We start from the raw sequence: 25,638 nt of genomic DNA, 5'->3' as shown, positions 1-25,638 counted from the left end.
GACGACAAACGAAAACTATAGTGGGGATTATATCAGATCGTCTTACTGATATATTTTATGTGAATTGCATCCAATTCTAAGCCTCGAACAAAACTCTAGCTTCACATAGGCTTGGAATGGGAAAACAGTCTGCGGTAAAACGGTCTTTCATTGACTGATTTTTACGCTTCATTATACTTGACACTGGGAAGGCAAAGCTAAAGCGGACAAAACTTGGGGATCGGATTTTGGGGCTAGGTTAGATCAGCATTATCGGCTGAACCCCCCCCCCCCCCCACCCCTTTTAAAAAGTAGCACACTGGGGCCCAACTCAAGAGGATCTCTGAAAACCTAATTTTCTGCGCCCGGGTGGCGCCATATTTCTAGCGTGATGTAAAAGACTGTCGCTTGTTCTCAATCTGTGCAGCTTTACGGAGCTACCTGACATTCACGGCTGTCAATTTTATTCACGCACACATTAATGAAGTGAAAAATTTTGTAATGGGGCCACGAGACCCCAGGGACCACTAGGTGAACACACCCCAGACCGACAGGCGCGCAGCCAGAGCCTTGGCCGGGGTGGGGCACAGGGTTGACAAAAAGCCCTCTTGTAGTGGAAGGGCTCCCCAATCCGCCGGAAATGGATCATTTCTTAATAGGAGCATGATTTTCTTTTATATTTTTCACCTTCTATAGCTGCAACAGAAGCCAAAAGCTACCACGATGTCAGTTTTACCTGAAAGTTAAAGCCAATCACTTGAAAAATCATGCTTTAAACGATTGCATGTAATAAATCACTGGCGCTCTTCATTTTACAGTGGTTTAGTGAAATTTTCAATCCCATAAAACTCAGAGGCTTTGTCAGAATGTTAATCTGGGCTCTACAGACATATTAAGGACCACTCGAATCTAGACCGTAGATTGAAATGGGTGAACAATCCCACTGCCGGACGTCTTCCGCCTGTCATTCTGGGACAATATCCCTGATCGATCTGCAGACCCTTCGAGGGATGCATACAGGGGCGGATACAGAGGGGGGAAGCACGGCAGGCACGGAGCACGCTTTCTGTGGGTCCCAAAGGGGTCCATAGGTTCCGAACGGGCCCTGACCTGGCTGAACAGACGCGGTTTCTTACACGTGACGCATCAAAATTAGACGTCTTTGGGCTTCCAGGTGATCAAGAACGGTCGTGAGCGAAAGTAAAGGGCCGACGAGTAGACAACAAGCATTCTTCATTGATTTAGAGGGTGGTGACTGGAAGGTTTTATTGCTCATTACGCTGTCCATAGGCCTTGCACTGTTTCTTGGAGCCCTATAAGCCCACTTGTAGGGTCAATCTGACCATTAAATAGCCTTTTCCGTTGACCCTGACTCCTTTGCATTTGCTCAGAGGGCCCTCGCTGTTGCTGGGGCCCTGCCTGCTAGCGTGCCGGCCACTTTTATCAATTAGGGACCTTCCGCTGATTTTTTTCCATTCGCCTAAAAGGCTCCATACGATAACGCCGCCCCCCCCCCCCCCCCCCCCCACCTATGTAGACCGCCGGTGCATTCTCAGTTTCTCAGGGGCCCTTCATGTTGGGGTCGATCTGTTAACCTGCTTGGGCACACTTGGTCGTTCGGGCCCTCCAAAGTGACCTGCTCGGGCACCCTGGATTGCCCGGGAGACCTGCACATTGGGCTCTGGTATTTGAATGTGAGGCTCTACGCTCCTGTCGGGAGCCATCTGATAGCCTGCTTGGGTCTGCTCGATCTTTAGGGGGCCCTCCGCATTGGGTTTGGAGTATTTCTTATTTGAATGGAGGGCCCTACGCACTTGTCGAAAGTCTATCTGTTAACTCGCCCCGGCCTACTCGATGATCCGGGGGCCCTCCGCACCGTGTTATGAGTATTTGATATTTGAATGGAAGGTCCTATGGTTTTGTCGAGGGTCCTATCTGGTACACTGTTCTGGCCCACCCATTGTTCGGGCGCGCTCTACATTGTTGTGAGTATTTCTTACATGAGTGGAGGACCCTATATTCTTGTCGAGGACCCCATCTCTTAACCTGCCCGGGCACACTTGATCGTTCGGGGGCCCTCCACATTGTGCCTTGGGTACTTCCTATTTGAATGAATGACTCTATCTTCTTCTCGTGGGCCTCACCTTTTAAGCTGCTGAGGCCAGTGGCGGATCCAGACGGAGGGGGGGGGGGGGCACGGAACCACGCCCCCTTGTGCATCAAGGAGAGCCATAGGCGCCAAAGGGGCCCATGACTGGCCGAACGGAGGCAGTTTTTAAACGCAAAAGAGCAAAATGAACGTCTTTGGGCCTGCCGACGATGAAGAGCAGTCACAAGCAAAGGTGAAGAGCCCACGAGCAGACAAAGTTAATTCTTGGATGATTGAGAGAATGGTGATGTTCTGTTCGATGTTGGTGGTCTCTGGCCGACTTAGACACCCACATTGTCTTAGGCCCATACCGACACAGAGCCGACTGTGCGGTACCGGTGGTGCCCGCCCAACATACGACCCATATCGACTCATGGGGTCTCCGATCGGAGCATAGGACTACCATTTGAGGACCCATCCCCCTAGGCCGGGGCCACTGATTAAGACGCCGACCATCCCTTCGCGCGCTTAGACCACCCAATTGGGCTCCTGATGGTCGGACCCGGTGGGTCCTCCAGGCTCTTCGGGCCTTCTCGAACACTGTCATTGGCCGGTTCGGGGCCCCTTGCCAACACAGGGCACCCGCTAGGCGTTGTGGGCTCTGACATAGGCTAGGGCCAGGACCAATGTAAATCGCTAGCTTCGGCTTTGCTCCTGCTTGGGAAATGGGCCCGCAGGCCTACGCCGCCAAGGAGCCGAATGTGCTTTATTGGTGGTGTATGACCGACATATAGGCTGTTATTGACCCAGGGGGCCCTGATCAGCGCGTAGAGCCCTCTGGCTGGCATTAGAGTGTTCGGTCCTGCGCGCCGGGGCTCCCTGAATTCGGCCTCCGACCAACCTTTCGGACCCGTCATGCCCTCAAAGCAGGCCCTAGTCATGATCCAGAGGAATCCTTTAAGCCCTTCGGAGCCTAAGGGGGGGGGGCATGCGCCCCCTGTGCCCCCTCCCCCCTGCCGGCGCCACAGCAGACCGGACAATCATGCAGGGATCTCGTGGGCCATGGGAAAGCCCCTGCAGGCCCCATGGACACGCTTTCTGCGAACACTGGCTGGATCAACGAAAATACATTGGTGTTCCTCAGATCATTTTTGTCAATCAAGGGCATTCTCTCTACCTGGGTTGCCGCATTCATCTCTTCATACCCGTTGTGACTTTGCAAGTCAAGTAACTTGACGTTTATCGTTGGGTAACCTTGTGATCAAGTACTTGCACAAATTGGCTGTTTGCCCATCACTATAAACTGTGTTCTTTTGGCGCGGCCAGACCGGTTTCATATCCGGCGCTGGAGGGGCACGCGTTTTAGGGTTCACGTGGCTGAATAAGTCGTGTAATGATCAATTTTTAACAATATTTCTGCAAAATGGGGGACGAGGAAGTGAGAGAAAGCCTCAAGGAGGCTCTTTTGGACGCGATGGGTGGCACTTTGTCCCCTTTGGCTGACGTGCGGAAGGGTGCCGAGGAGAGGCTGAAAGCCTTGGAAGTTACGGATGGTATGTTGCATGTTTCATTCCCCCTTTCGCGGTGTTTCGTTATGTTCGGTTTTATTAGCTTGTATTGGCATCACATTCGGCGTTTTTCTGGTCTGGTGCCCTTTTTTGACCAGGTCTCTGAATATTATGACTGTTAGTTGCCTGGATAATTGAACATGAATCAAATATCAGCATGGTTTAAGAAGTTGACTTTTTAGAAACCTTGCTTGAGTTACAAATAGGATAAGTTCAGGTAGGGCTGGAATTTGAATGTAGTGTCTTGCTGATATGATGTTGAAGTGACTGGAACAAAGGTAGTGGTATGTTGTTATTTATCTTGTCACATCAGTATTTATGCATAAGTATTGTCTTAGGTTATCTGATAATTTGATGCAAACATCTTTGTAGCAAACAATTTGTAGTTCCAACCAAGATATCTTATAGCTCTTCACTTTTCAATAATTTCTGGATATATCAATGGAAATGTATGACCATTTGTTATCAGTTCTTGTGATTGCACTTGGGCAGGGGATATCACTAGTTTGAGAATGGTGCCAAGTTGCAGATTTGCTTTGGTTTATATGAGAACAAAGGCTATCTAAAAAACTCAAACCCTGATGACCACATTGCAATGTAATCCATGTTTTGGCAGCCCGGCACGTCCCATGCTCTGATGCATCTGTTACCTGTCTTGCACATGTTATAGTGTGCACTGTCTGATTCCGGTGGCTAGAAATGAAGTGCATGAAAGCTGTCTACTGCTCTCAACATTTTCATGATCCAGATGGTTACTGTCTAATTTCACTCTTCCATTCAACATGCACCACCTATTTGATGTATCTGATCTGTCTTGCTTCCGCTACATGCATTGGTGATGCGCCTATTTCATTTGTTCTTTTTTTAATCCTGTCTCCCAGGGTTTTCTGTCCTGTCATTTAGTGACCCAGTTTACAACCCCTGAATGCTGACTTCCTCTGACCAGATGTGTACATCATGATGTGTTGTATTTCCATCATCAATATATTGGTTAATTTTTTCTAACTTTGTTTCAATCTTCAAAACTCCTTTGCTTGAATCATATTGTGCAATAACTTGGCATAGCTTGAGCTTTCAACTGCTGCAAGAATTTACAGTGTTCACTTTTGGCATTGGTAAAATAAATGTATGTGCCCCAGGCCTAGAGCTAAGACAGTTAAAATGGTTATGCCCCATTGCAGCATGTATTGTCATGTGACATCTTACCCTAACTTGGCTCATTCACTGATGCTAAGTGTCTGTTGTAAACATTTAAGACTGGATGGAAGATGACTGAATTATGTACCTATCAACTTGTTGCATATAAAAAAGCATTTTATGTTTGTGGGAAACAAACACTGGCTGGTGAAAAGCAAAGGGATGTTTATACCTAAAAAAACATGTAAAACATGCTCTGCAGCCAGGGAATCAAAGCAGGTACCCTCTCCCGAAGATGGTCAAAAGCCTAGCATTGGCAAGTGCAAGTGCATCAGCAAGTTCAAATGCAGCAAGAGGCTGTATTCCATGGCAGGTTCTTTTTTAAGCAGGGTGTGTGGTGTCTTACTGTGGAAAGCTTTCCAGGCGGCTTGGAATTCCATATCATGTTTCAGTCATTTGTGACCAATGTGAGCAATGTGTGGGCAAAATGTGAGCAAATGTGAGCACAATTTGTGAGCAAAGCAAAGTAAGAATGCTAGCTTTGAGTTAGAACAAAATATGTGGATTTTTACCATGTGTAAACATATGTAGGTATGTGGTATAGAACCATTTGACCTTGGCGAGGATGAAAATCAGAGCATAATTATCATTGTCTCTGCAACAAGAGTCAGGTCTGATGTGTTTTGTTCCACCTGTGATCATAAGTTGCTTTATTGGTTTAGAAGTCAAGTATGTGAGGTTAGCATCTGCCTGACTTGCTTGGAATTTTAAGTATAGACTACAGCTGGAGTGTCATATGGCCTTTGTGATGTTATCCAAGGGCTTGCTAATGCTAGTGGCTGGCACAATCCCAGGTATTGGTTAACAGCTGACTTGATGTAGCTCTATGCTAGGGGCTTTTCCATTTTTCTCAAGCAGTTGTGATGTTACTTGTTACCTATTACCTGTTAAGGTATCCTGTACCCACTACCCAGGTACATTTTCTCATGTGTAGCAGATAATCACTGCCCTTTTATCAGATATTCTTATAGAAGGAATTGATCAAAAATTATTGTCTTTGCAATAGTGTGGTATGGCATGATCACGCAGCTAGTTGTGATGTCTGTGCTCGAGCCAAATTGATCATGCTATTTGGGATCAGATCCAAGGACTGACAGGTGGGAGTCCTTCATCCTGTCGCCTGGCCACAGGGGCAGGCAGTGGATGGTGGATGGCCGCAGTAAGGTGTATCGAGCCATCATCAACTAGATGTCCATACCATATTGCTGACACCTGCCTTATTTGAATGGTTGCCCACCTGTGAATGGGGTGTGACTGACACCTATCAAAGCTGACACCTGACATGTCTGGGCCATTGCCTGCCTGTGTGCAGAGTGTGGCCGACACCTGTCGGAGCTGACACCTCACATGCCTGAACGATTGCCTGCCTGCGTGCAGAGTACGGCCGACACCTGTCGGAGCTGACGCTGGACGTCCACTGCGCGCTGCCGATGCGCCAGCTGGCCTCTGTGATGCTGCGCCAGTACGTGGACACGCACTGGACGCCAGCCAGCGACAAGTTCCAGCCGCCCGAGCCCAGCGAACAAACCAAAACGTTCATCCGGCAGGTGAGCAACGCGTCTCGGCGCGCGCTCTTCGGCAGCTTCACGCGCACGCGCGTTGCCGCCAGGGAATATGAGTGATGGACTCCAGTAAAAGAAAAAAACTAGCTCTGGTGTGTAATTTGATCATCTTGTTTGCAAAACTTTGCGTGATGGCCCCTGGATCTTGGGTGATTCCAACCAGGGTTGATGTACTTGCGATGTCTCCGTTTGTTGTCCGGCCTTTTGTGATTTGGTTGGCGTTCCGCTGGATTCCGGACCCAGGCCAGTGCTTGATTTGTCTTGAAATCGGTGTTGATTCCGTTTTCAAGCAAATTTTGTTACATCAGGATGCGATGATGCCTTTTATGGTTTACATGGGTCAGAGTCGAAGTTGCGCCAAAGTTGTGAGCTAGAATCAGTAATGGTTCGACTGAAATGGAAATGTTACAACCAGGCGAAATCAATCTTTGGCAGCCTTCAGGCGTGAATCAAAAAGTTAGCCTAGATTTTATGCTGTCCTGTGGCCTAATTTTTCTCCTACACAAGCTGTAACGAAGTCCATCAAGTTCCTCGTCACCGAAACTGCTACTACTTGGGCCGATATCGGAATCGAAGTCCACTCGAAACATAGATGTGGCGTCTGAAGTTATTCGGAATGATCCCTTCCACGACGGGTCGGGAGCCGGAACCGACTCAATAATATATCCGTATGAAATGCCCTGAGACCCTGTTCTTTTTCAGCCATGTACATATGACTATGACATGGCATCCGAGCTGATCATAAGCACAACTTGAAACGAGTGTTGACAACATAACCATGTGTGCCTGTTGGATAAGCTCCAACATTGTTTAATCAGCGCCTCCCGCTGCGTTCAAGGTCGATAACTGTCAGCATGACCTTTAACTCATGGTGTTGACTACACAAGAGCCGAATTAAGCCGAGCTTTGCTGACACAGGGCACGACACCGCATGTGACGACGTCCCGAGGTGACCCGGTCGTGCACGGCTGCTCTTTCTCACATCTGGTGCTCAATGCCCGGACCCGGCGGTACCCTCGCCGACCACTGATCGCCGCGTCGCCTGACAGCATAGCTGCAACCCTCACCACCTCACCTCACCGCCTCGCCCGGCAGGTGCTGCCGCTGGGCCTGAAGGAGTCCATCAGCAAGGTGCGCGCCTCGGTGGCGTACGCGCTCTCTTCGATCGCGCACTGGGACTGGCCCGAGCAGTGGCCCGAGCTGTTCGACATCCTGATGGCGTGCCTCAAGAGCGGCGACGAGCACGCCGTGCATGGCGCCATGCGCGTGCTGACCGAGTTCTCGCGCGACCTGACCGACGCGCACGTCTCCCAGGTGGCACCCGTCCTCCTGGCCGAGTGCTACCGTATCTTCGTCGAGTCGGACGTACGTGCTGGGCGCCGGCGGCGAGTGCGTTCGGGGACGGGGGCCCGACTGTGCGCTGGGCTGGTGTCGCTGGTCTGGTCAGGCCTGCTCACCAGGAGGGCTGGTTATGAGCCTGGCTCGTCGTCAGTATGTGCTGTGGAAAGCAGGCTGAGCATATCTGGCCCCCTATTCTGTCTTGCGCTTGCTTTCGCGATGTCCTGGCATTGTCCGCTGTCTATGGTTTGAGGTCGCCGGATCGTATCGGTGGCGATGCTCCCGACCGAGCCGGTGCCCCCTCCCCTGGCGCCGGCGCCCCCAGCGCCGCTCTCACGCGCCCCTCCACCGGCAGCGCTACTCGATCCGGACCCGCAGCCGCGCCGTGGAGATCTTCCACACGTGCGCGGCGTTGATCGCCACCGTGGCCGAGTACGACCGCAACCTGGCCAAGAGCCTGCTGGTGCCCGTGCTGCCCAAGTTCACCGAGGCGCTGGTCAAGAGCCTCAGCGTGCCGTACGGCTGCTCCTCGGACTCAGGCCTCAAGATGGAGGTCCTGAAAAGTGAGTCGGCAGGGAGATGTGGCGGCAGGTGACGTTCTGTGTCGCCGGTGGTCGGTGGCTGGCGTGAGCCGCCAAACTCAGCGCTGTTTCGTTGCTAGCTTCGTGTCACCTCGTGACGCTTCTAGTGACGCTTCAGTGGGTTTCGTGCGGTTCATTTGCAATGGCGTTGCAAGCTATGCACCGGTCGGATGTGAACACCGTGCCGGCCGGGGCACACGATCTCTCCCACCTCGGTTGCGACTGATCGTCGCGCCTGCCGCAGCCATCACGATGCTGGTGAAGAACATGCCGAAGCATACGGTGCAGTGGATGGGCGAGATCCTGGCGCCGGTGTGGAGCACGCTCACCTCTAGCGCCGTGCTCTACGTCCGCTCACACATCAACGACCTGGAGGAGCACAACGACCCGACCGACTCGGACGGTACGCCGGCGGCCTGGACCGCTCTCGGCGCGGGCGTGGTCCCGCGCGGCCGCTGGATGGGGGCGGGACCAGGTCAAACGGGCGTCTTTGTGGCCGGTGTCCGATCTTAGATCCAACTGTTGGTTCTGTAAGGATACTTGTTGATTATTTCGGGTTTGTGTTACCTTGGCCTTCTTTTATGTTTTGGAACCGGAATAAGATAAGTTTGCCCATTCAGCTGAAACGCAATTGTTATTTCAGCCACCTGTTCTGGCTGTTTGTGTCATCAGTTTTGCGTGAAACACCATCTCTTTTCAGCCCTGTTTTCCGTTTACAGGCCAGGTGTTGTCGTTTGAGAATTTGGTGTACAGTATTTTCGACTTCGTCACCGTGCTGGTGGAGACGCCCAAGTTCCGGAGCTCGGTGAAGCAGGGCCTGGATGACCTCGTGTACTACATCATCGTCTATGGCCAGATCACAGAGGAACAGGTGCGCCTGGTGTGCTTATTGGGGTTGTGAGTCGAAATGGTTCAAGGAGAAATACAGGCACATCGGACAGGAGAAAAGCAAAAAATGTGTGCCTGATTGTATGAGTACAAAAAAGGTGGTCAACGCCTAGTGAATGGCTGGTGGCCGCTGTGCTAATGGTGTCCGTTGCACCGATGCTTCAGATTGCCACGTGGTCACACGACCCCAACCAGTTCGTAGAAGACGAGGACGAGGAGACGTTCAGCTACTCGGTGCGGGTCTCCGCCCGGGACCTGCTTGTGGTAAGCCGCCGGCACGTGTGCACGCCTTCTACAGGTCATAGGATATCGCTTCGAGCTATTGGCAGTCTGTGTCAGCCAATATGGGATACAGTAAAGGAACTTGGTCTTCTTTTCCAGTTGGCATACACGTGCGTGACGTTTGTATGGGTGTCCTTGCGCTTCCGATTACGCCTCGCCCGCGTTCGTGTGTTATGGCCAACGCTTCGCCGAAGCGGTGCGGCGGCAATCCGTGTTTGGCGTGCGTCGACGCAGATGGCTCGCCGCCGTCGTTCACGGCCGCGGGCGGGAGAGCTCCTGCCCGACGCTGCCCGACGCGGGCCGTGCGGCGGGCCGCTCCCCGCCACCCCGTGTCGACCCCAGCTGCCCGCCCGGGCTCGGTGTCCGAGCAGCGTACCCGAGGTCCGGCCCCGCCTCGGCCGCGGCGCCACCCAACCGTCCGCTCCCGCCCCGCAGAGCCTGTGCCGCGAGTTCGAGGACGAGTCGATCCGGGCCGTCTGCACTGCCATCTCGCGGCACATGCAGGAGGCTGCGCTCTCCCGCCAGCAGGGTCACCCGTACTGGTGGAAGATCCACGAGTCCTGCATGCAGGCCATTATCGTCTGCAGCGCTCAGGTAACCGTCGTCATGAGACGGCAGTCGAGGGTCCGGGACGCGTTACATTGAGCTCCCCAGCTGGTGGCAGTGAAGAGACTTGGGGCGCCTCGGCCGGTGACCGTAGAGAGATTTGGGGCGCCTCAGCCGGTGACCTTGGAGAGACTTGAGGCGCCTCAGCCGGTGACCGTGGAGGGACTTGGGGCGCCTCAGCCGGTGATCGTGGGGAGACTTGGGGCGGCTCAGCCGGTGACCGTGGCGAAACTTGGGGCGGCTCGGTTTCATCGCTGTTGCGACGAGATGCTTTCGCGCCTTCCATGCAGGCTGTGCATGCGGCCTGGCAAGGGTGACGCTGAGTCTGCCCACTGGCGTGGCGTTCGAGTATGGCCTGACAGATGGCGGCTGCTGAGGACGGCGCGCTGGAGTGGGGGTGCTGAGAGTGGCGCACTGAGGTGGGGGTGCTGAGAGCGGCGCACTGAGGTGGGGTTGCTGGGAGGGGCGTGCTGAGGTGGGGGTGCTGGGAGCGGCGCGCTGGGTGGGGTGCTGGGAGCGGCGCGCTGGGCTGGGGTGCTGGGAGCGGCGCGCTGGGGTGGGGGTGCTGGGAGCGGCGCGCTGCGGCGGGGTGCTGAGAGCGGCGCGCTGGGGTGGGGGCCGGCGGTGTCTGGCCGATGAACGGCTGACTGGGTTGTCTGCCGACTAGCCGGGCTGTTTTGTCGACAGCTCCTGAGCCAGCTCTCCGAGAGCAAGATCCAGTTCGACCTGATGGGCTTCCTGGAGAACGTTGTGGTTGCCGACCTGCGAGTGGATGGTACGTCGTACTGGATAACGATATGTGACACTTAAGTGGTGTTCAACCGTAGCTTTGAGCCGAAGTCTACCTTTCCTTTCCTTTCTGATTTCATATGTGTCTTCTCCGTTATGTGTCGTGATGCTCAGAACTACTTCAATAATGGTAATGGTGATAGCGCATGGAATGCATGCCATAGCATAATCACGTTCTTAAATTGCGTCGAAATTGTCGCCAGCTTGTCTCCACTTCATGAACAGGCCAAGTGAGTCCGTGGTTAAGCTTACTGTGTTAATGCTCTGTACATGGTCGTGCCACAGTGTTCCAAAATTCGTCCAGCTGGGCGCCAAAGATGGGGAAAATAGATTCATGCTGCCAGACTTCTGGCCCATCGTTCACTTACGCCTCTATGACGTATTGGTGGCTGTTGATGGTCGTCGTTTGGCCTCAAACTTGATATTTTGACCCTTCCGCCCGGTTTGTTAACCCGCTGTCCGGCTCGTTGCCAGTCGACTCATTCTGAGCGAGGGGAGGAACAATGGCCAGTGAACCCCGGGTTGGGGATGCAATGGCATGACGAAGGGATGGACGTCCTTGCCACCTACTGGGGAGAATATTGCCATACTGTCGTGCCAAGCTCTTGGAAAAACTAAACAGTTGATTGAAAAGAAGGCCAGGTCGATGACGATTCGGTATGATCGTCTGCTGTATCGTGCTTGACTCGCGTGCGTCACGTACACGACCTGCCCATCCGACCGTGCCTGTCCGTGACGCGCCGTCGCCCCGCGGCAGGTGCCTCCCCGTTCCTGCTGGGACAGTGTCTGGTGACAGCCAGCCGGTTCGGCGCTGTCATGAACGTGACGCAGACGCAGTCGTTCCTGCAGGCCACCGTCACCGGTCTGCTCAACAGTCAGCCGCCCGTGGTGCGCACCTCGGCGCTCAGGTCAGCGGCCGGGACGGCACGGGACCGGGATCGGGCACGGGCACGGGGCGGGACCGGGATCGGGATCGGGACCGGGACGGGCACGGGCACGGGCACGGGCACGGGGCGGGACCGGGTACGGGGCCGGGCACAGGTACGGGACCGGGGCCGGGACGGGCACGGGGCGGGACGGGGTACGGGACCGGGACCGGGACCGGGACCGGGACCGGGACATGGACCGGGACGGGGACGGGACGGCCGAGCGTCGGCCGGCGTCCAGGCTCCTGTCGTCAGATAATTGGCCCTCGAGGATGATAATGTGTACACCCCTAATAATTGTGGGTGAAAAGTTGTTGACTCGCGCATCCACGGAAAGGTGCAACTACTTTGTTTTCGTCTGACGTCCGTGCATGGTTCATGGCGGTCTAATGAGCAAATATAATTCCCGAAAATGTTCCTTTGCGTCACGTCTATTGTTTAAAGGTCCCTGCGTGCAGTGTTGCGGACTCCATCTGGCTGTCGTGCTGGGGCGGCTGGAATGCGAGGCGGCAGCAGGAGGGAGTCTAGTCCGGGCCTGGGCGGTGTGTCGCCGTCCCGTCGGCCGCCGCCTGACCTGACCTGACCTTGGCCGCGCCGCAGGGCCATCATCGGCTTCTGCGAGGTGGTGAAGGAGAAAGCGGGCGGTGCCGAGGTACTGCGCCCCTTCCTCGGCCCCATCGTCGACAATCTCATCACGTTCATCGCCCAGTACCACGGCGGCGAGGTGCTGGCGCTCATGCTGGAGGCCATGTGCAGCGTAGTCAGCGTGAGTGTCCGCGCCCCGGCCTCCGCCAGCTGCGGGGCTGGGGAGGCCCCGGCTTGGCCCCGGCTCGGCCCGGCCGCCGCTCGGGCTCTGGCGGACAGGCACGGCTGTGGCGTCATGCCGTAATGGATCCGATGAAGTCCTCCAATATCCCAGAATGCGTGGATCACACCGTGGTTAGGCCTACGGGCGCGTCCTTTGAGAGGAATGTGCGAGCTGTGAACGCAGTGTACAACTTCATTGTTTCGGTTTTAAGCCAATTCATAAGGCTGCAAACGACGGTTTTTCGGTAAGACGTGTATTCAAATGCGCTGTCTCCGTCACGGTTGTCCATATTGGCGTGCTTCAGTCGCCGTCCGGGGGGGGGGGGGGGGAGGGGGGAATGTGTGAGGTGAGTGTTGCGCATGATCAGCCTCCGGGCGTTTCAGGTGGACAAGACGTTCACGGCCACGTATGAGACCAAGATCACACCGCTGGCTATAGCCGTGTTCCTCAAATACAACAAAGGTGGGTGTTCCACGTTTGTCGTACTGCGCACCCACCCCAGCTCCCACCCCCTATCTCCTAGCCCATCCCCGACACCATCTTCCACCCCCTTCCAGTCAGCCAACCGCCTGTCTCGTAGTTTGGTGCACGCGCGTTGTGCTGTATTGTTTTGGGCCTGAGGTTGGTGCCGGGTCAAACGCCGAGGGCACTGTTAACCTGACCTGACCTGACCTGACCTGACAGGCAGTGGTCCGCCTGACCGGCGCTCGCCCTCGGTTGCAGATCCGGTGATGGTGTCGCTCTCCCAGGACATTTTCCGCGAGCTGTCGAAGAACGAGCAGTGTCTGCAGGCGTTACAGAGTCGTCTGGTACCCACGCTGCTCAGCATCCTGAACCAGGACCCCCAGAAGCTGCCCGGCGGTGAGAGGCGCGCGCGGACTGGGGCGTGCGATGCCGAAGACGTGGGGACTTTATTACTGTCGGGAATGATGTCCCGTTGTTCGGTGGGGGAAGCACGCGGCTTGGACCGGCTGTCGTACTGTTCTGCCAGCAGAGCGTGCCTGCCAGACACTGTGGTCTGCTGCGCACTGACGGCCCGCTCCGGTGCGTGCAGGTCTGCAGGCGGTGTCCCTGGACGTGCTGCAGACCCTGATCCGCTCCTCGACGCCGCCGCTCAGCGAGCTCCTCATCAGCGAGGCGTTTCCGGTGGCTGTGCGCTGCGTCATGCACACAGACGACAACTCCACCATGCAGGTGCGGTTACGTGGACAGTGCGGCAAGCCGCAGGTCATCACCCGTGAAGTGATGTTTGTCCGTCGCTTGCTGCCTGTGCTTATGCCAGACGGATGTTCGTCACGCTCTGTCTTAGAGTTGCTACGCTGCTGTCCTTAAACAGTGGACTTGACTGTCCATGTATGTGCACTTTTTTGTAAGGTTGATGTTTGTGTTTACGAATGCGCGCACCTTTCGTCGGGTTCGGGCAGATGCGGTTGTGTTCCACTAGTGGACCTCCAGTGTCTGCCAACGCTCGTGCGAGGCTATCGCCGACTGCTGGTCAAACTAGTCGGTCGCCACGTGCCCTGCCATGTAAGCCGAGCACGTGTGCGGCCGGCAGAGGCGGTCCCCAGCCCGCCGTCTGGCCTGGTCTGTGCACCCTGTCCAGCCGTCTGGCGGCGGTCTGTGTGACCGGGCGGCCGTGTCCAGCCGTCTGGCGGCGGTCTGTGTGACCGGGCGGCCGTGTCCAGCCGTCTGGCGGGGGTCTGTGGGACCGGGCGGGCGTGTCCAGCCGTCTGGTGGCGGTCTGTGTGACCGGGCGGCCGTGTCCAGCCGTCTGGCGGCGATCTGTGTGACCGGGCGGCCGTGTCCAGCCGTCTGGCGGCGATCTGTGTGACCGGGCGGCCGTGTCCCGGCAGTCGGGCGGCGAGTGCCTGCGGGCGTACGTGTCGGTGGCCACAGAACAGGTGTGCGCCTACCGCGACAGCCAGGCGCGCTCCGGCCTCTGGTACCTGATCCAGGTGTGCACCCAGCTGCTCTCGCCCACCGCCTCCGAGTTCTCGGCCGCCTTCGTGGGCAGGTGAGCCGCGGTCTGGCGGTCCGACCGGCTCTCCCCCGGTGTACGGCCGCGGCCCGGCCGGCCGGCCCCTCGCCCAGTGTGCGGCGGCGATCCGGCCGGCTCTCCCCCGGTGTGCAGCCGCCGCCCGGCCGGCCGGCCCCTCGCCCAGTGTGCGGCGGCGGTCCGGCCGGCTCTCCCCCGGTGTGCAGCCGCCGCCCGGCCGGCCGGCCCCTCGCCCAGTGTGCGGCGGCGGTCCGGCCGGCTCTCCCCCGGTGTGCGGCCGCGGCCCGGCCGGCCGGACCCCCGCCCAGTGTGCGGTGGCGGTCCGGCCGGCTCTCCCCCGGTGTGCGGCTGCGGTCGTGGTTAGGGAGATGTCGAGGAGAGGCACAACGTAGCTGAATAATTTTGATAGTAGTGCAACAAATAACACAGCGTCACTGGCCTTTGGTATAGTTTTTGTTTCATGGGCTTCAGACGCCGTCGCTGCGTTCGGGCAGCCCAGTTATTTGTCGCCGCTGATTTCCTGAAGGAAATCCGCTGTGCGTGTGTCGACTGCTCTGTGCAGAGGACTGGGGTTATGGAACGTCTCAAAAATTTTCGTATAAATAGGCATCCAATGCCTGGGTAGTTCTCCGGCCATCCCATGGTCGATGTTTTCGGTTCGATACGGCCTTAGCCTCCTTTGATGCCATGCAGACGGACCTTGCAAGCCAGTCAACCGCGATGTGTTCCGCGTCGAGCCCGTGTTGCCGCGCGGAGAACGTGTGTTGCCTCGTGTCTGTACTGGAGCCTGGCTGTGCCGGCGGCTGCGTCTGCATCTGCCGGTGCCGTGACGCCGCCGGCCGCCGTCTGCAGACTGCTGATGGTGATCGTCAGCCGGCTGGGCGACAACCTCGGCAACGAGCTGGAGACGCTGCTGCGCGCCACGCTCAGCAAGATGGTCAGCTCGCAGACCACCATCGTCATACAGGTGACGGCCGCGCCCCCCGGCGGAGCGGCTGCCTCGGGCCCGCACTCGCTAACGCCCGGGTCCGCTGACGTCCGGGCCCGCTGACGTCCGGGCCCGCTGACGTCCGGGCCTGCTGACGTCCGGGCCCGCTGACCTCCGGGCCCGCTGATGCCCCGGCCCGCTGATGCCCCGGGCCCGGCGGAGCGGCGGCCTCGGGTCCGCACCCGCTGATGCCCGGGTCCGCTGATGCCTCAGGCCCGGCGGAGCGGCGGCCTCGGGCCCGCGCCCGGTGACGTCCGGGCCCGCTGACGTCCGGGCCCGCTGACGCCCGCGCCCGCTGCCGCCCGGGCGCCGTACTTGCCGTCAGGTGCAGACGTCTGCAGGCGGGGAGGCTGCGAGGCTCCATCCGGGCCACGACACGAGTGGAACGGGAAACCACCTATTAGGGCATCACTGATGAAGTGAAGCTCTGTCTACGAGGCCATGATAGGTGGCGTGTGCTGACCCCCAACCCACACTGTACGCACGTGTCGGTCTAAACATTGCCTCAGGCCGTCGCCCCTCAGAGACCGACTTCCGTAGGGGGGAGCGCGACGGGAGCGGACACGTGCTTTACACGGTCATGCGACCTCACTGACTAGCGTTCGGGAGACTGCGACTGACCAACCCTCCCCGCCTCGCTCGGTCCGCAGAGCCTGATCATGGTGTACGCGCACCTGGTAAACCTGCAGCTGGACGCGGTGCTGTCGTTCCTGTCGTCAGTGCCGGGCCCCACCGGCCAGTCGGCGCTGCACTTCCTGCTCACCGAGTGGTGCTCGCGGCAGCACCTCTTCTACGGCAGCTATGACGTCAAAGTCAGGTCAGCTGGCGGCGGTGTTTGGCGCCAGGGCGATGACGCCGACCTCGCATGGCTGTTAATGTGTGTGTGTGTGTGTGTGTGTGCGTGTGCGTGTGCGTGTGCGTGTGCGTGTGCGTGCGTGCGTGCGTGCGTGTGTGGATCCTTGCAAATGCATGCTCACCTCTGGCCCGTGTTGAGCGTCGTCAGTGGGGAATGTGGAACGATTGTTGCCTTTGCGGTCGCGCCAGCGTTTGTCGAAGCTGGCGCGGTTTTTACGTTGCTGGTGGAAGTGTTCGCTCCGCTAGCTTGCTGCCACCAGTTTTCAGAAGCATCCTTTACTAGTGTCCGTGATCGAATAGCCGATCATGTGTGATCTAAAGGCGACGCTCGAGCGTCTCGCCACTTCCGTGGATGATGGCGGGAATGTATGACTATCTGCCGTTTACATGCGTTGCCCGGCGGTGTCTGGTCCGGCTGCCGTCGGCGTCAAAGCTTCCTTAACATGGTTGTCCGGACGCGCCGGCGGCTGACGTCGCTGACCCGTGTGCCAACAGCGTGATGGCGATGTGTAAGCTGCTGCAGCACGGCGTCAACACGCACGACTCGCGTCTGAACGAGATCACCGTCAGAGGCGACGAGGTAAGGCCGAGCCGGGCGGGCGCCGCCGGACCGGGCGGCGGGCAGCGCTGGCAGGGCTGCCGCGTCTGACGGAAGGAGCTGAAGCCCACTGTGGCGCTGTGTCGTTTGTGACCGCGGGCCGGGCGATTGGGTGAACGACTGTAGCGAAATCCTTTGTGGATTAGTATTACATGAGCGTTGTGTTCGTGTGAACTAAGCTTGTGGCTGGACAGTTTTAGCGATATCTTTCCGTGAAGCGGTCACGAATACTCTGGCAAATGCGCGTCTAATTAGCGGCGTTCCTTTACGCCCCGTCGTGGTTGGTGGCCCCTCGCCATTTGGTAGCCGCGCATCAATGGACGAGGCCTGGTGGTGCTGGTGCTGAGTTACTGCGCGCTCGACACGCGGTCGCGGCGCTGACGGCGACCGGTGTGTCAGGTGATCAGCTCGGGCCCTGGGATGCGCACGCGGTCGCAGCGGGCTCGCGAGCCCGAACAGTGGACCTCCATACCGGTGCTAGTCAAGATATTCAAGCTGCTCATCAACGAGCTGTCGTCGGCGATCGAGCGGGATGCCGGCAGTGAGGTGAGAGCGGTCTCAGTGGGGTGAGAGCGGTCTCCATGAGGTGAGCGCGGTCTCACTGGGGTGGGCCCCAGGTGGCGCCGAGCGGTCTCCGGCGTTACGGAGCCGCCTGCCCTTCAATCCCACGGTACAGCGGCGGGGCGTATGCGGGGGAGGGAAGACCTCCAGTGGTGAGGAGAGTCAGGTTCCTGGCAGTGGCCCGCTCTCCTCTGACCCCAGCGGCTGCCTGGCTCGCCAGCTGACCTGACCCGATCTCAGCTTTGGCCGACCACTGACTGTTCTGTGATTCTTGACCGGTCTCGAGGAAGGGGAGGGGGGGCATGCGACTGTCAAACGGCTCTACCTCCCCCTTCGACTGAATAACATGGCACATTGGGCGGGAGCCCGCAGATATTGTGCTCGCTGCAGTGCTCTGCACATGGTAGCGCTGTGGCAGGCCGGTGTCGGATGCTGTGTTGTCTGGACAGCGGGGTGGTCTGTGGACAACACGGTTGCTGTCGGGTGGTACTGTGTAGCTGTGACTGGGGGCTGCGGCCGCCGGCTGACGTGATCGTGACCGTGACCACAGTCCGACCCCGATGAGGAGTACGAGGACGAGGCGGAAGAGGACCAGGAGAAGATCGACCTGCCCGAGGGAGTGCCACTGTCCCAGGTGCTCTCAAATGACTTTCATGGTTAGTGGCTTTGGTCGCACACTGGCCTTTGCTTGTGATTAAGGTGCTTACATATGCCGTATTGGAGTGCTTAGAGCATCAGACCATGTACTACGTTTGCTCATTGTATGATTTTTTATCATTGGTTGATACCCGTTTGTCTCAGCTTATTGAACGATGTCGGTTGTGTTTGGCTACATTTGCTGTTAAAAGACCAAGGCGTGACGTCCATACCCGGTGACGCCCTGTTGCATCCGCGCTGTTACGCAGCGCACGTCTTGACGCGTGTTACCGATCGCTGATCGCTGAAGTACCACGTCTACGACGACACAAAACCGCGTGGCCACACTCCGTTGTTTGTCGCCAGGCTACGACTTCGACACGGTCGACGACGAGGAGGACGCCGACGCGCTGGCCGACCCCGTGTACCACGTGGACCTGAAGCAGTACCTGTCCGAGTACCTGGCGTCGTTCTGCCAGCAACCGTGCATCGCGCTGTTCGCACCGCACCTGCAGACGGCCGAGCGGCAGGTGCTCTCCCAGATCGGCGTGCGCGCCGTCTGAGGTTATGGACGACTAGTGTCGTGCGAACGCGGCACCGGCGATGCCGCGAAGCCGCCGGGGCTGCCGCGCACCCGACCGCGCCGCGTTATGGGCGGCTACTGTGGTGCGAGCTTTCCGCGGCGTCGGCTGGGCGGAGGGCGCGGGCCGGACGGCGGCGGGCAGCGCAGCTGTGGGGGCTGCCGTGGCGCGGCCTGGCGGTCGCGGAGTGAACTATGCAGGTGGAGCTCGGTGCAGCGTTGCCTTCCGACCAGCGCCACTGCCAGGCGAGGCGGCCTTCGGACGGCGTGCGAGTCGCGGCGGGCCCGGGTACGCGGGAGTCGGCCGTGCCTTGCCGCAGGCGCCATGTTGACCGGTACCGTGATCACATCGCGCATGATGGGATGCTATATTTTTAATATGGCGCTTGTATCGACGTTTTTACCGGGTTAGACGCTGTTGTAGTGGACGTGCGCCCAGTCGCCTGTTTCGGCCGGAGGCCGTTGTTTTCTGGTGCGCTGGTGTGCCTCCGGTGCCCGAGACATGTGCGATGGCTCACACGTGCAGTCGGCCCGGCCACGTGTGCTCGCGCGGAATGCCCGGGCCTTCGCCTGGGTTCGCCGACTGAAGCCTGTTATCGTTTGCGATCGCTGCCGCCCTCCCCGCGACGAATGGGAACGGGCCGCCACGCGCCAGCAGCGTAGCAGTGCTAGCATGTGTGGGTCCACCTCGGTGCACCCCGTCCGCCGTCGAACACCGGTTGCGTGTGTTGGTGTTCGTGGTGCGTGCTCTTGACCTTTGTAGTCCGGGAAGTATGTATTTATTTTCACCCACATTCACTTTCAAATATATAGTTGATCCTGGATTAATGTTGCGCGATGGTTGTTTACTGCCGTAGGCAAGGTCTCCGAGGTGTCAGACAGCCGTCCGGAGGTGACCCGTCTGTCAGCCGTCCGGAGGCAACCCGCCTGTCAGCCGTAACGAGTCTGGGGAGAGCACACCGTCCGGACGGCTATCTGACTGTCAGACGACGCTCGTGATCAAATACGCCATTTAATGCATGACGGAAGTGCAAGGGGACTTGTGCAGGCGCTTGGTTCAGCTTCATCGCGCTCCGTGTCAGCCCGTCGCGAGCAGGGGAACGGCTCGAGCTTGGTGCCCGTCGCCACCACCAGGATCGCACACTTCTGATCTCGGCGCCGCCAGGATCGCGCACCCTCCTGATCCCGGCAGGACCAGGATTGTACACCCTCCTGATCCCGATACCACCGGGATCACGCACACCCTGATCCCGACACCACCAGGATTGTACACCCTCCTGATCCCGATACCACTAGGATTGTACACGTTCCTCATCCCGATACCACCAGGATTGTACATCTTCCTCATCCCGATTCCACCAGGATTGCACACCCCCCTGATTCCGATACCACTAGGATTGTACACCTTCCTCATCCCGACACCACCAGGATTGTACACCCTCCTGATCCCAACACCACCAGGATTGTACACCCTCCTGGTCCCGACACCACCAGGATTGTACACCCTCCTGATCCCGACACCACCAGGATTGTACACCCTCCTGATCCCGACAGCACCAGGATTGTACACCCTCCTGATCCCGATACCACCGCTCTCGCACACCCTCTTGCCACCGGCACCACGGCCACAGGCCATGGGATGTCTCGTCTGGGTCCATCCTCGCGATCTCGGGCAGGTCCGCTGTCGCCGCGCTCCTACAGTCCGGGCCCTGTGGAGAAGACTGGGCAGGTCGACGGAGGAGCCGCTGCTCGTCACTGAGTTTAGCTGCCCGGCCATGTCCTTGCGCTTTTGGGCAGGGATTTGCGGATGGTCGACGCTCGCGGGGAGGGGGGGGGGGGGGTCTCGTTTGATTGGTGATGATTCTGTAGGGAATGGTCGTTGTGATGTTAGCCATGTGTTGCAACAGCACGATATGCGAGCGGGTTTTCTTAATCACAAGGGAAGGTTCGGGTCCCTCGTGCATTCGTCGCTATCGGGGTGTTGATGCCTTTTGCCAGGACAATTAGCAATCGCGTCTCGTTTCGAGCCACCAAAGTAGGAAAATACAGGATAAGTGTGCGTAATTAACCATGAGAGTCTCGCATAGAGGTGCACGAACTGTTGCTTAACATGCGTATATGTGTATATATATTTTTTTTTATTTATTTATTTATATTGCGTTGCGTGGTCACATCAAACAAGGCAGTGGTCCTTCCAGACAAACGCTACGCACAAAAACGCGTAACGGAGCTCGATGGTCCTTCTTCCGTCCTCTCATTACCATAGTGGGAAGGTGAACTCCTCCCCGCGGTCCAGATTCGCCGGCAGTTTCCGGCGGCGCGGTGACGGCGAGTCGTTAGCCTGATGAGCGGGTCGGCAGCCGGCGGGCGCGGGGGGGAGGAGACGCGACCTCGCTCCGGGGCACGGACGAGGGCGGAACACGGGCGACCGCGGCGCGCGGCCGCTCCGGGCATAATGATGGCTCGTGAAGGACTGCGCCGCTTTGTGGGTCACGACCTCCCGAGCGGGGGTCCGTGCGGCCCAGCGCGGCAGGCGAGCGGGAGTGGAGGAGGATCGAGCCGCTGGGCGGCGCTCGAGATGTATGGCAAGTGGGCGGCGGCGACGGATGGCGGCACGTGACGACGGCGGCGGTCTCCGTCGAGCGCTGGTGTTCGGCATGCTGGCTGCAACAGCTGACGGTGGCGCGCTGGAGAGCCTCAGCATGGGTGCAGTCGGGTCGGGTCAGCGGGAGGTCATAACTGGCCGATGCGACTGGCCTCGAGCACCGGGAACGAGGCGTGTCTGCCGGAGCTGGCGCTGCGAGTGGCCGCCAGGCGTACGTCTCCGCGCCGGGCGGGGGCCGCCGCTCGGCGGGCGGCGCCGCAGCCACGTCAGCATGCTGCGCTTGGCCGCAGTTTGCGTCAAGTTTAAGGGTCGCTTTAGAGGGCGGTCGTGCTGCGTTGCGAACGCACGCCGCAGGTGGAGAATCGTTGCCCAGCGAATGCAGTGAAATTTTCCAGTTAATCATGTTGCAGCGCCATGAAGTACCGTCCAGCTCTGAATGCATGCAGTGCGGGCTTGGCCCCACGTGACTGCGCAGATATAAGCCAATTGGCAAGCCCAGTCAAAGAGACGGCGCTAACATAACGTAAGTACCAGCAGATGGTTAGCAAGCTGTGGTGGTGAGCTGGGAGCATGAACCAACAGATTTCCCCGACTCCTCGCGATTAGCTGATTGCGAATCAACGACCGCGAAAGCCAACCGCTGTTTAAAACTGGAGTTTTTCTGTGATCAAAAACTGTTTGGCCTTCTTGGCTGAAGCATAATAGCTTTCCTGATCCGTAGGCACAGACAATCAAGCGTGAAACATCAATTAGCAATTAATACCCTGCCAATCTGCAGCAGATAATGCACCCTGTTTGCATCATGCTCACACATGATATCACTTCATCTGCAAATGAGACATGCCAACTTCTGATGCTCGCCGTGATGTGTGCAGAAGATAAGCGCATCGAGGCTTCACATCGCCTTACCCGTGGGCTGAAAGGGGCGCGCACAGCCCGACCCAGTTCACGGTTACTTCTAATTCATGACGCTGTTTACAAATGAATACTTCTGACCGTCGATGAGCCACGGCCGTCCTTTGTGGTCGGCTCTTGACGGGGCGGGCGTGAAGCCAGGCCCCGGTGCTTGAGACGCCTTTTGTTTCTGGCGGCGTCGCTCCCGGTCGGGGATGGGCTTTTTATGGATATTTAGGTGACCTGTCGAAGCTGGGCCGGCGTGATTCACGCTAATGGCCGCCGGGGTTTGCCGCTGACGGTGCTCGAGACGGGCTCGGTCACGGGCACCACGTGACCCTGTGGCCCCCGCGGCACCGTCGCCACCGCAGCAAGGGCGCCCGCTGCGGCAGACTGTCGGACGCCGCGCGGCGACCGGGCTAGCCGGCGTTCACGGCTGGCCGGACTCTGTTGTGTATGCGCGATGTGAAGCCGACTACACCCAGCTTGTCTCACGCCGGTGCCACAAGTCCGGGGATGCTTTGCGGCAAAAATCTGGAAGTTAGAAGGCGCGAGACGTGTTTCACTGGCGGTGGATTGGTTAACGATTTCTCGGCCAGCACTGACTACCGCGTCAAGGCAATGCGAAATGCAGCCGTCAAAGTTTGCATTTGGAAAACCAAGTTCCCAACAAAGCAAACCATAGTCAGCTAGCCCAGCCTTGACACAAGATACCGATATGCAAGACACCCTTTAGATACGTATGGCCTTTCTGCGAGTGATGCGCCGCCGGCCAGTGGCTGCGCCCCTCGGGCGTGTTCAGCTGAGGGCGCTGGCTCGGCAGCTGCCGCGCGGGCCGTCGCTGGCCGCCGGTGGCCGCCGGTGACCCTGGCTCTGTCGTCACACCTGTCGCGGGCCGGTGGCCGGCACCGATGACACCGGAACGAATGGCCGGGCTCGGCGGCGCCCAGCCGTGATCTAAATAGGCCTTTGTGGTATGGCACGGTCATGAAATAGACACCAGCGTTCTACGCGCGTGCTTCTTAGCGTTGGACCGTGGACCCGCTGCTGATGGGATGCAGCCGCATCCATCCCCAACTCGCAAGAGAAGAATGCGTCGCGGTGATGGCCCGCTGACTTTGACACGACTTCTCACGGCGTCGAAGGCTCATGCGTCACAAGGTCATGTCTGCGAGCCTCTCAAAATTGATTATTGTCTGCCATCACGATCTTACTATGTTTCGTGAAGCCATGCCCTTTAGTGCCGTCCAGCACGTCACTGCATGACGGTGTTCAGAACATGCTGTCAGGGCTCAGCCTTCACCCAAGCCGCTGAGCAAAGCTAAATCAATGGCGCGTCTGGTGTTATGGCGTGCATTCATCTTTACCCGCCTACAATAGCCGAGGCTTGTGTGCGGTAAACTGGCGGTAACTGCGCTTCTATGTCTGCAATGGGCGCATGTGGGCTGACAATCAATTATCTATATTTTTAGTATAACCGTTCTGACGGCGCGAGCTGCGTCGTTAAAAGCCGAGATAGCTTGTGTCGGCGACCCCTGACCCCAATCGGTCACCTCGGTAACGGCGAGCTATGGCATGCTTCCAGCAGCAGAGCGCGGTGAACAGCTGCGACCCGACACAGATGTGGCAGTTAGCCGCCCCCTGCCCCCGACCGCCGGTGAGGAGATGGGCTCTCCTTAAAGCGACCGGAGAGGGCTGCAGCCTTTAGACCCCGTCGGGGAGATCAGCTGCCTTTAGATCCCGTCGGGGAGATCAGTTGCCTTTAGATCCCGTCGGGGAGATCAGCTGCCCTTGGAACCCGTTGGGAAGATCAGTTGCCTTTAGATCCTGTCGGGGAGATCAGCTGCCTTTAGATCCCGTCGGGGAGATCAGTTGCCTTTAGATCCTGTCGGGGAGATCAGCTGCTTTTAGATCCCGTCGGGGAGATCAGCTGTCTTTAGATCCCGTCGGGGAGATCAGCTGCCTTTAGATCCCGTTGGGGAGATCAGCTGCCTTTAGATCTCGTCGGAGAGATCAGCTGCCCTTGGAACCCGTTAGGGAGATCACCTGTTTCTGGAGCTCACCAGAAATATCAGCTGTCTTTGAAACCCGTCGGGGGGATCAGCTACCTTTCGAACCAGTCGGGGCAATCAGCTATCATTGGAGCTCACCAGAAGTATTAGCCAGCTTTGAAACCCGTCGGGGGGATCAGCTGTCTTTTGAATCCGTGGGGAGATCAGCTGCCTTTGGGAGACATTGGGACGATCAGCTATCATTGGAGCCCACCAGAAATATTAGCCGCCTTTGAAAGCTGTCGGGGAGATCAGCCGTCTTTGGAACCTGCCAAAGCAATAAGCCGTCATCAGTTCGCGCTGGGGAGGTCAGCTGTCCATGGCATCAGCTGGAGAAAAAACTGGCGAAGGTACGAGGCGGCGAAGAATACTGCGCTCGTGCAGGCGCGCAGAACGGGGAAGTTATTAGCCTGTGGGTCTGTTCAAGTTCTTGCCGCGTCATGACATGCCACCTGCCAGGGGATTCAGAGAGCATCCGTGAGACTGACCCGGACCCAGCCAGTGCCGGCCTGCCGCCGGGAGACGCCGAGTCAATGCTGCCCCAGCCGGTGACGGCCGCTGCAACAATGGCGCCGGGTCGGCGGGCTGCGCACGGGCAGCGGCCGCCCACCATTGTCAGGGGCTCTGCCCGGCTGCCGGGGCCAGGGGTGCGGACACGCCGCCGCCCAGAGCCCGCTCAGCGCCCACAGCCGATCGGTGGGGCCGCCCACCGCACGCCGGCCGCCGGCCGACCAGCGCGCGGCCAGCCGGAGCGGGCTCGTAAGAGAGGCTCGGACGAGGGTGCGGTGGCGACTGAAAGACGTTCAATGTCGGTGAAGCAAAGCGGTGTGGTGGGATCCGTTGGCTTGCTTCCTCGCAGTTCATTAAACGGCCTTTTTGACAGGCCCGCGATGAGACGCAAGCATCTGCGCGGCTCGAAACACGCATCACGCGGGCGCCGATGTGGCGCTGGTGAGGTGGGGAGATCACGGACAGCTCGGTGAGATGACCGGTCGGCACGGCTCAGCTGGCTTGCAGTGGTCATCTGACCCGGTCATCTGGCGGTCCGATCTGGACGTGAAGGTCACGGACGTCGAGACGCGCCGGCACTGATCGATCGGAGGCCCGATGCTGACCGAGGCCACATTCAGAGTCCCGCTGATGTCGGTGATTAACGAATTATGCCGGAAAATCCGATCATGATTCAAGCACAAGCTGCCTGTCCTAATCAAAACCACGACGCAGTGGTGCGTCCCTGAGTGTAGATATTGTTACGAGACGG

The 25,638-nt window shown here is 58.1% G+C and overlaps 1 protein-coding gene across 1 annotated transcript; it reads left to right on the top strand.

Moving 5' to 3' along the window:
* The first annotated feature begins 3,420 nt into the window (after positions 1-3,420).
* LOC119111554 (Importin 9) lies at positions 3,421-18,810 on the top strand. The gene is made up of 21 exons (XM_037235365.1): positions 3,421-3,621; positions 6,211-6,380; positions 7,491-7,760; positions 8,089-8,296; positions 8,559-8,717; positions 9,034-9,185; positions 9,368-9,466; positions 9,920-10,078; positions 10,778-10,865; positions 11,637-11,787; positions 12,406-12,571; positions 12,997-13,075; positions 13,337-13,474; positions 13,668-13,807; positions 14,467-14,627; positions 15,462-15,576; positions 16,248-16,414; positions 16,948-17,032; positions 17,450-17,596; positions 18,162-18,267; positions 18,614-18,810. The coding sequence occupies exons 1-21, from the start codon at positions 3,492-3,494 to the stop codon at positions 18,808-18,810; spliced, it is 3,087 nt and encodes a 1,028-aa protein (XP_037091260.1). The 5' UTR covers positions 3,421-3,491.
* The last annotated feature ends 6,828 nt before the right edge of the window (positions 18,811-25,638 follow it).

The sequence above is a fragment of the Pollicipes pollicipes genome, unplaced genomic scaffold (assembly GCF_011947565.3).
Source record: "Pollicipes pollicipes isolate AB1234 unplaced genomic scaffold, Ppol_2.1 Scaffold_7261;HRSCAF=8764_pilon_pilon_pilon, whole genome shotgun sequence".
Lineage (NCBI taxonomy): Eukaryota > Metazoa > Arthropoda > Thecostraca > Pollicipedomorpha > Pollicipedidae > Pollicipes > Pollicipes pollicipes.
This window is presented reverse-complemented; position numbering and strand designations above follow the sequence as displayed.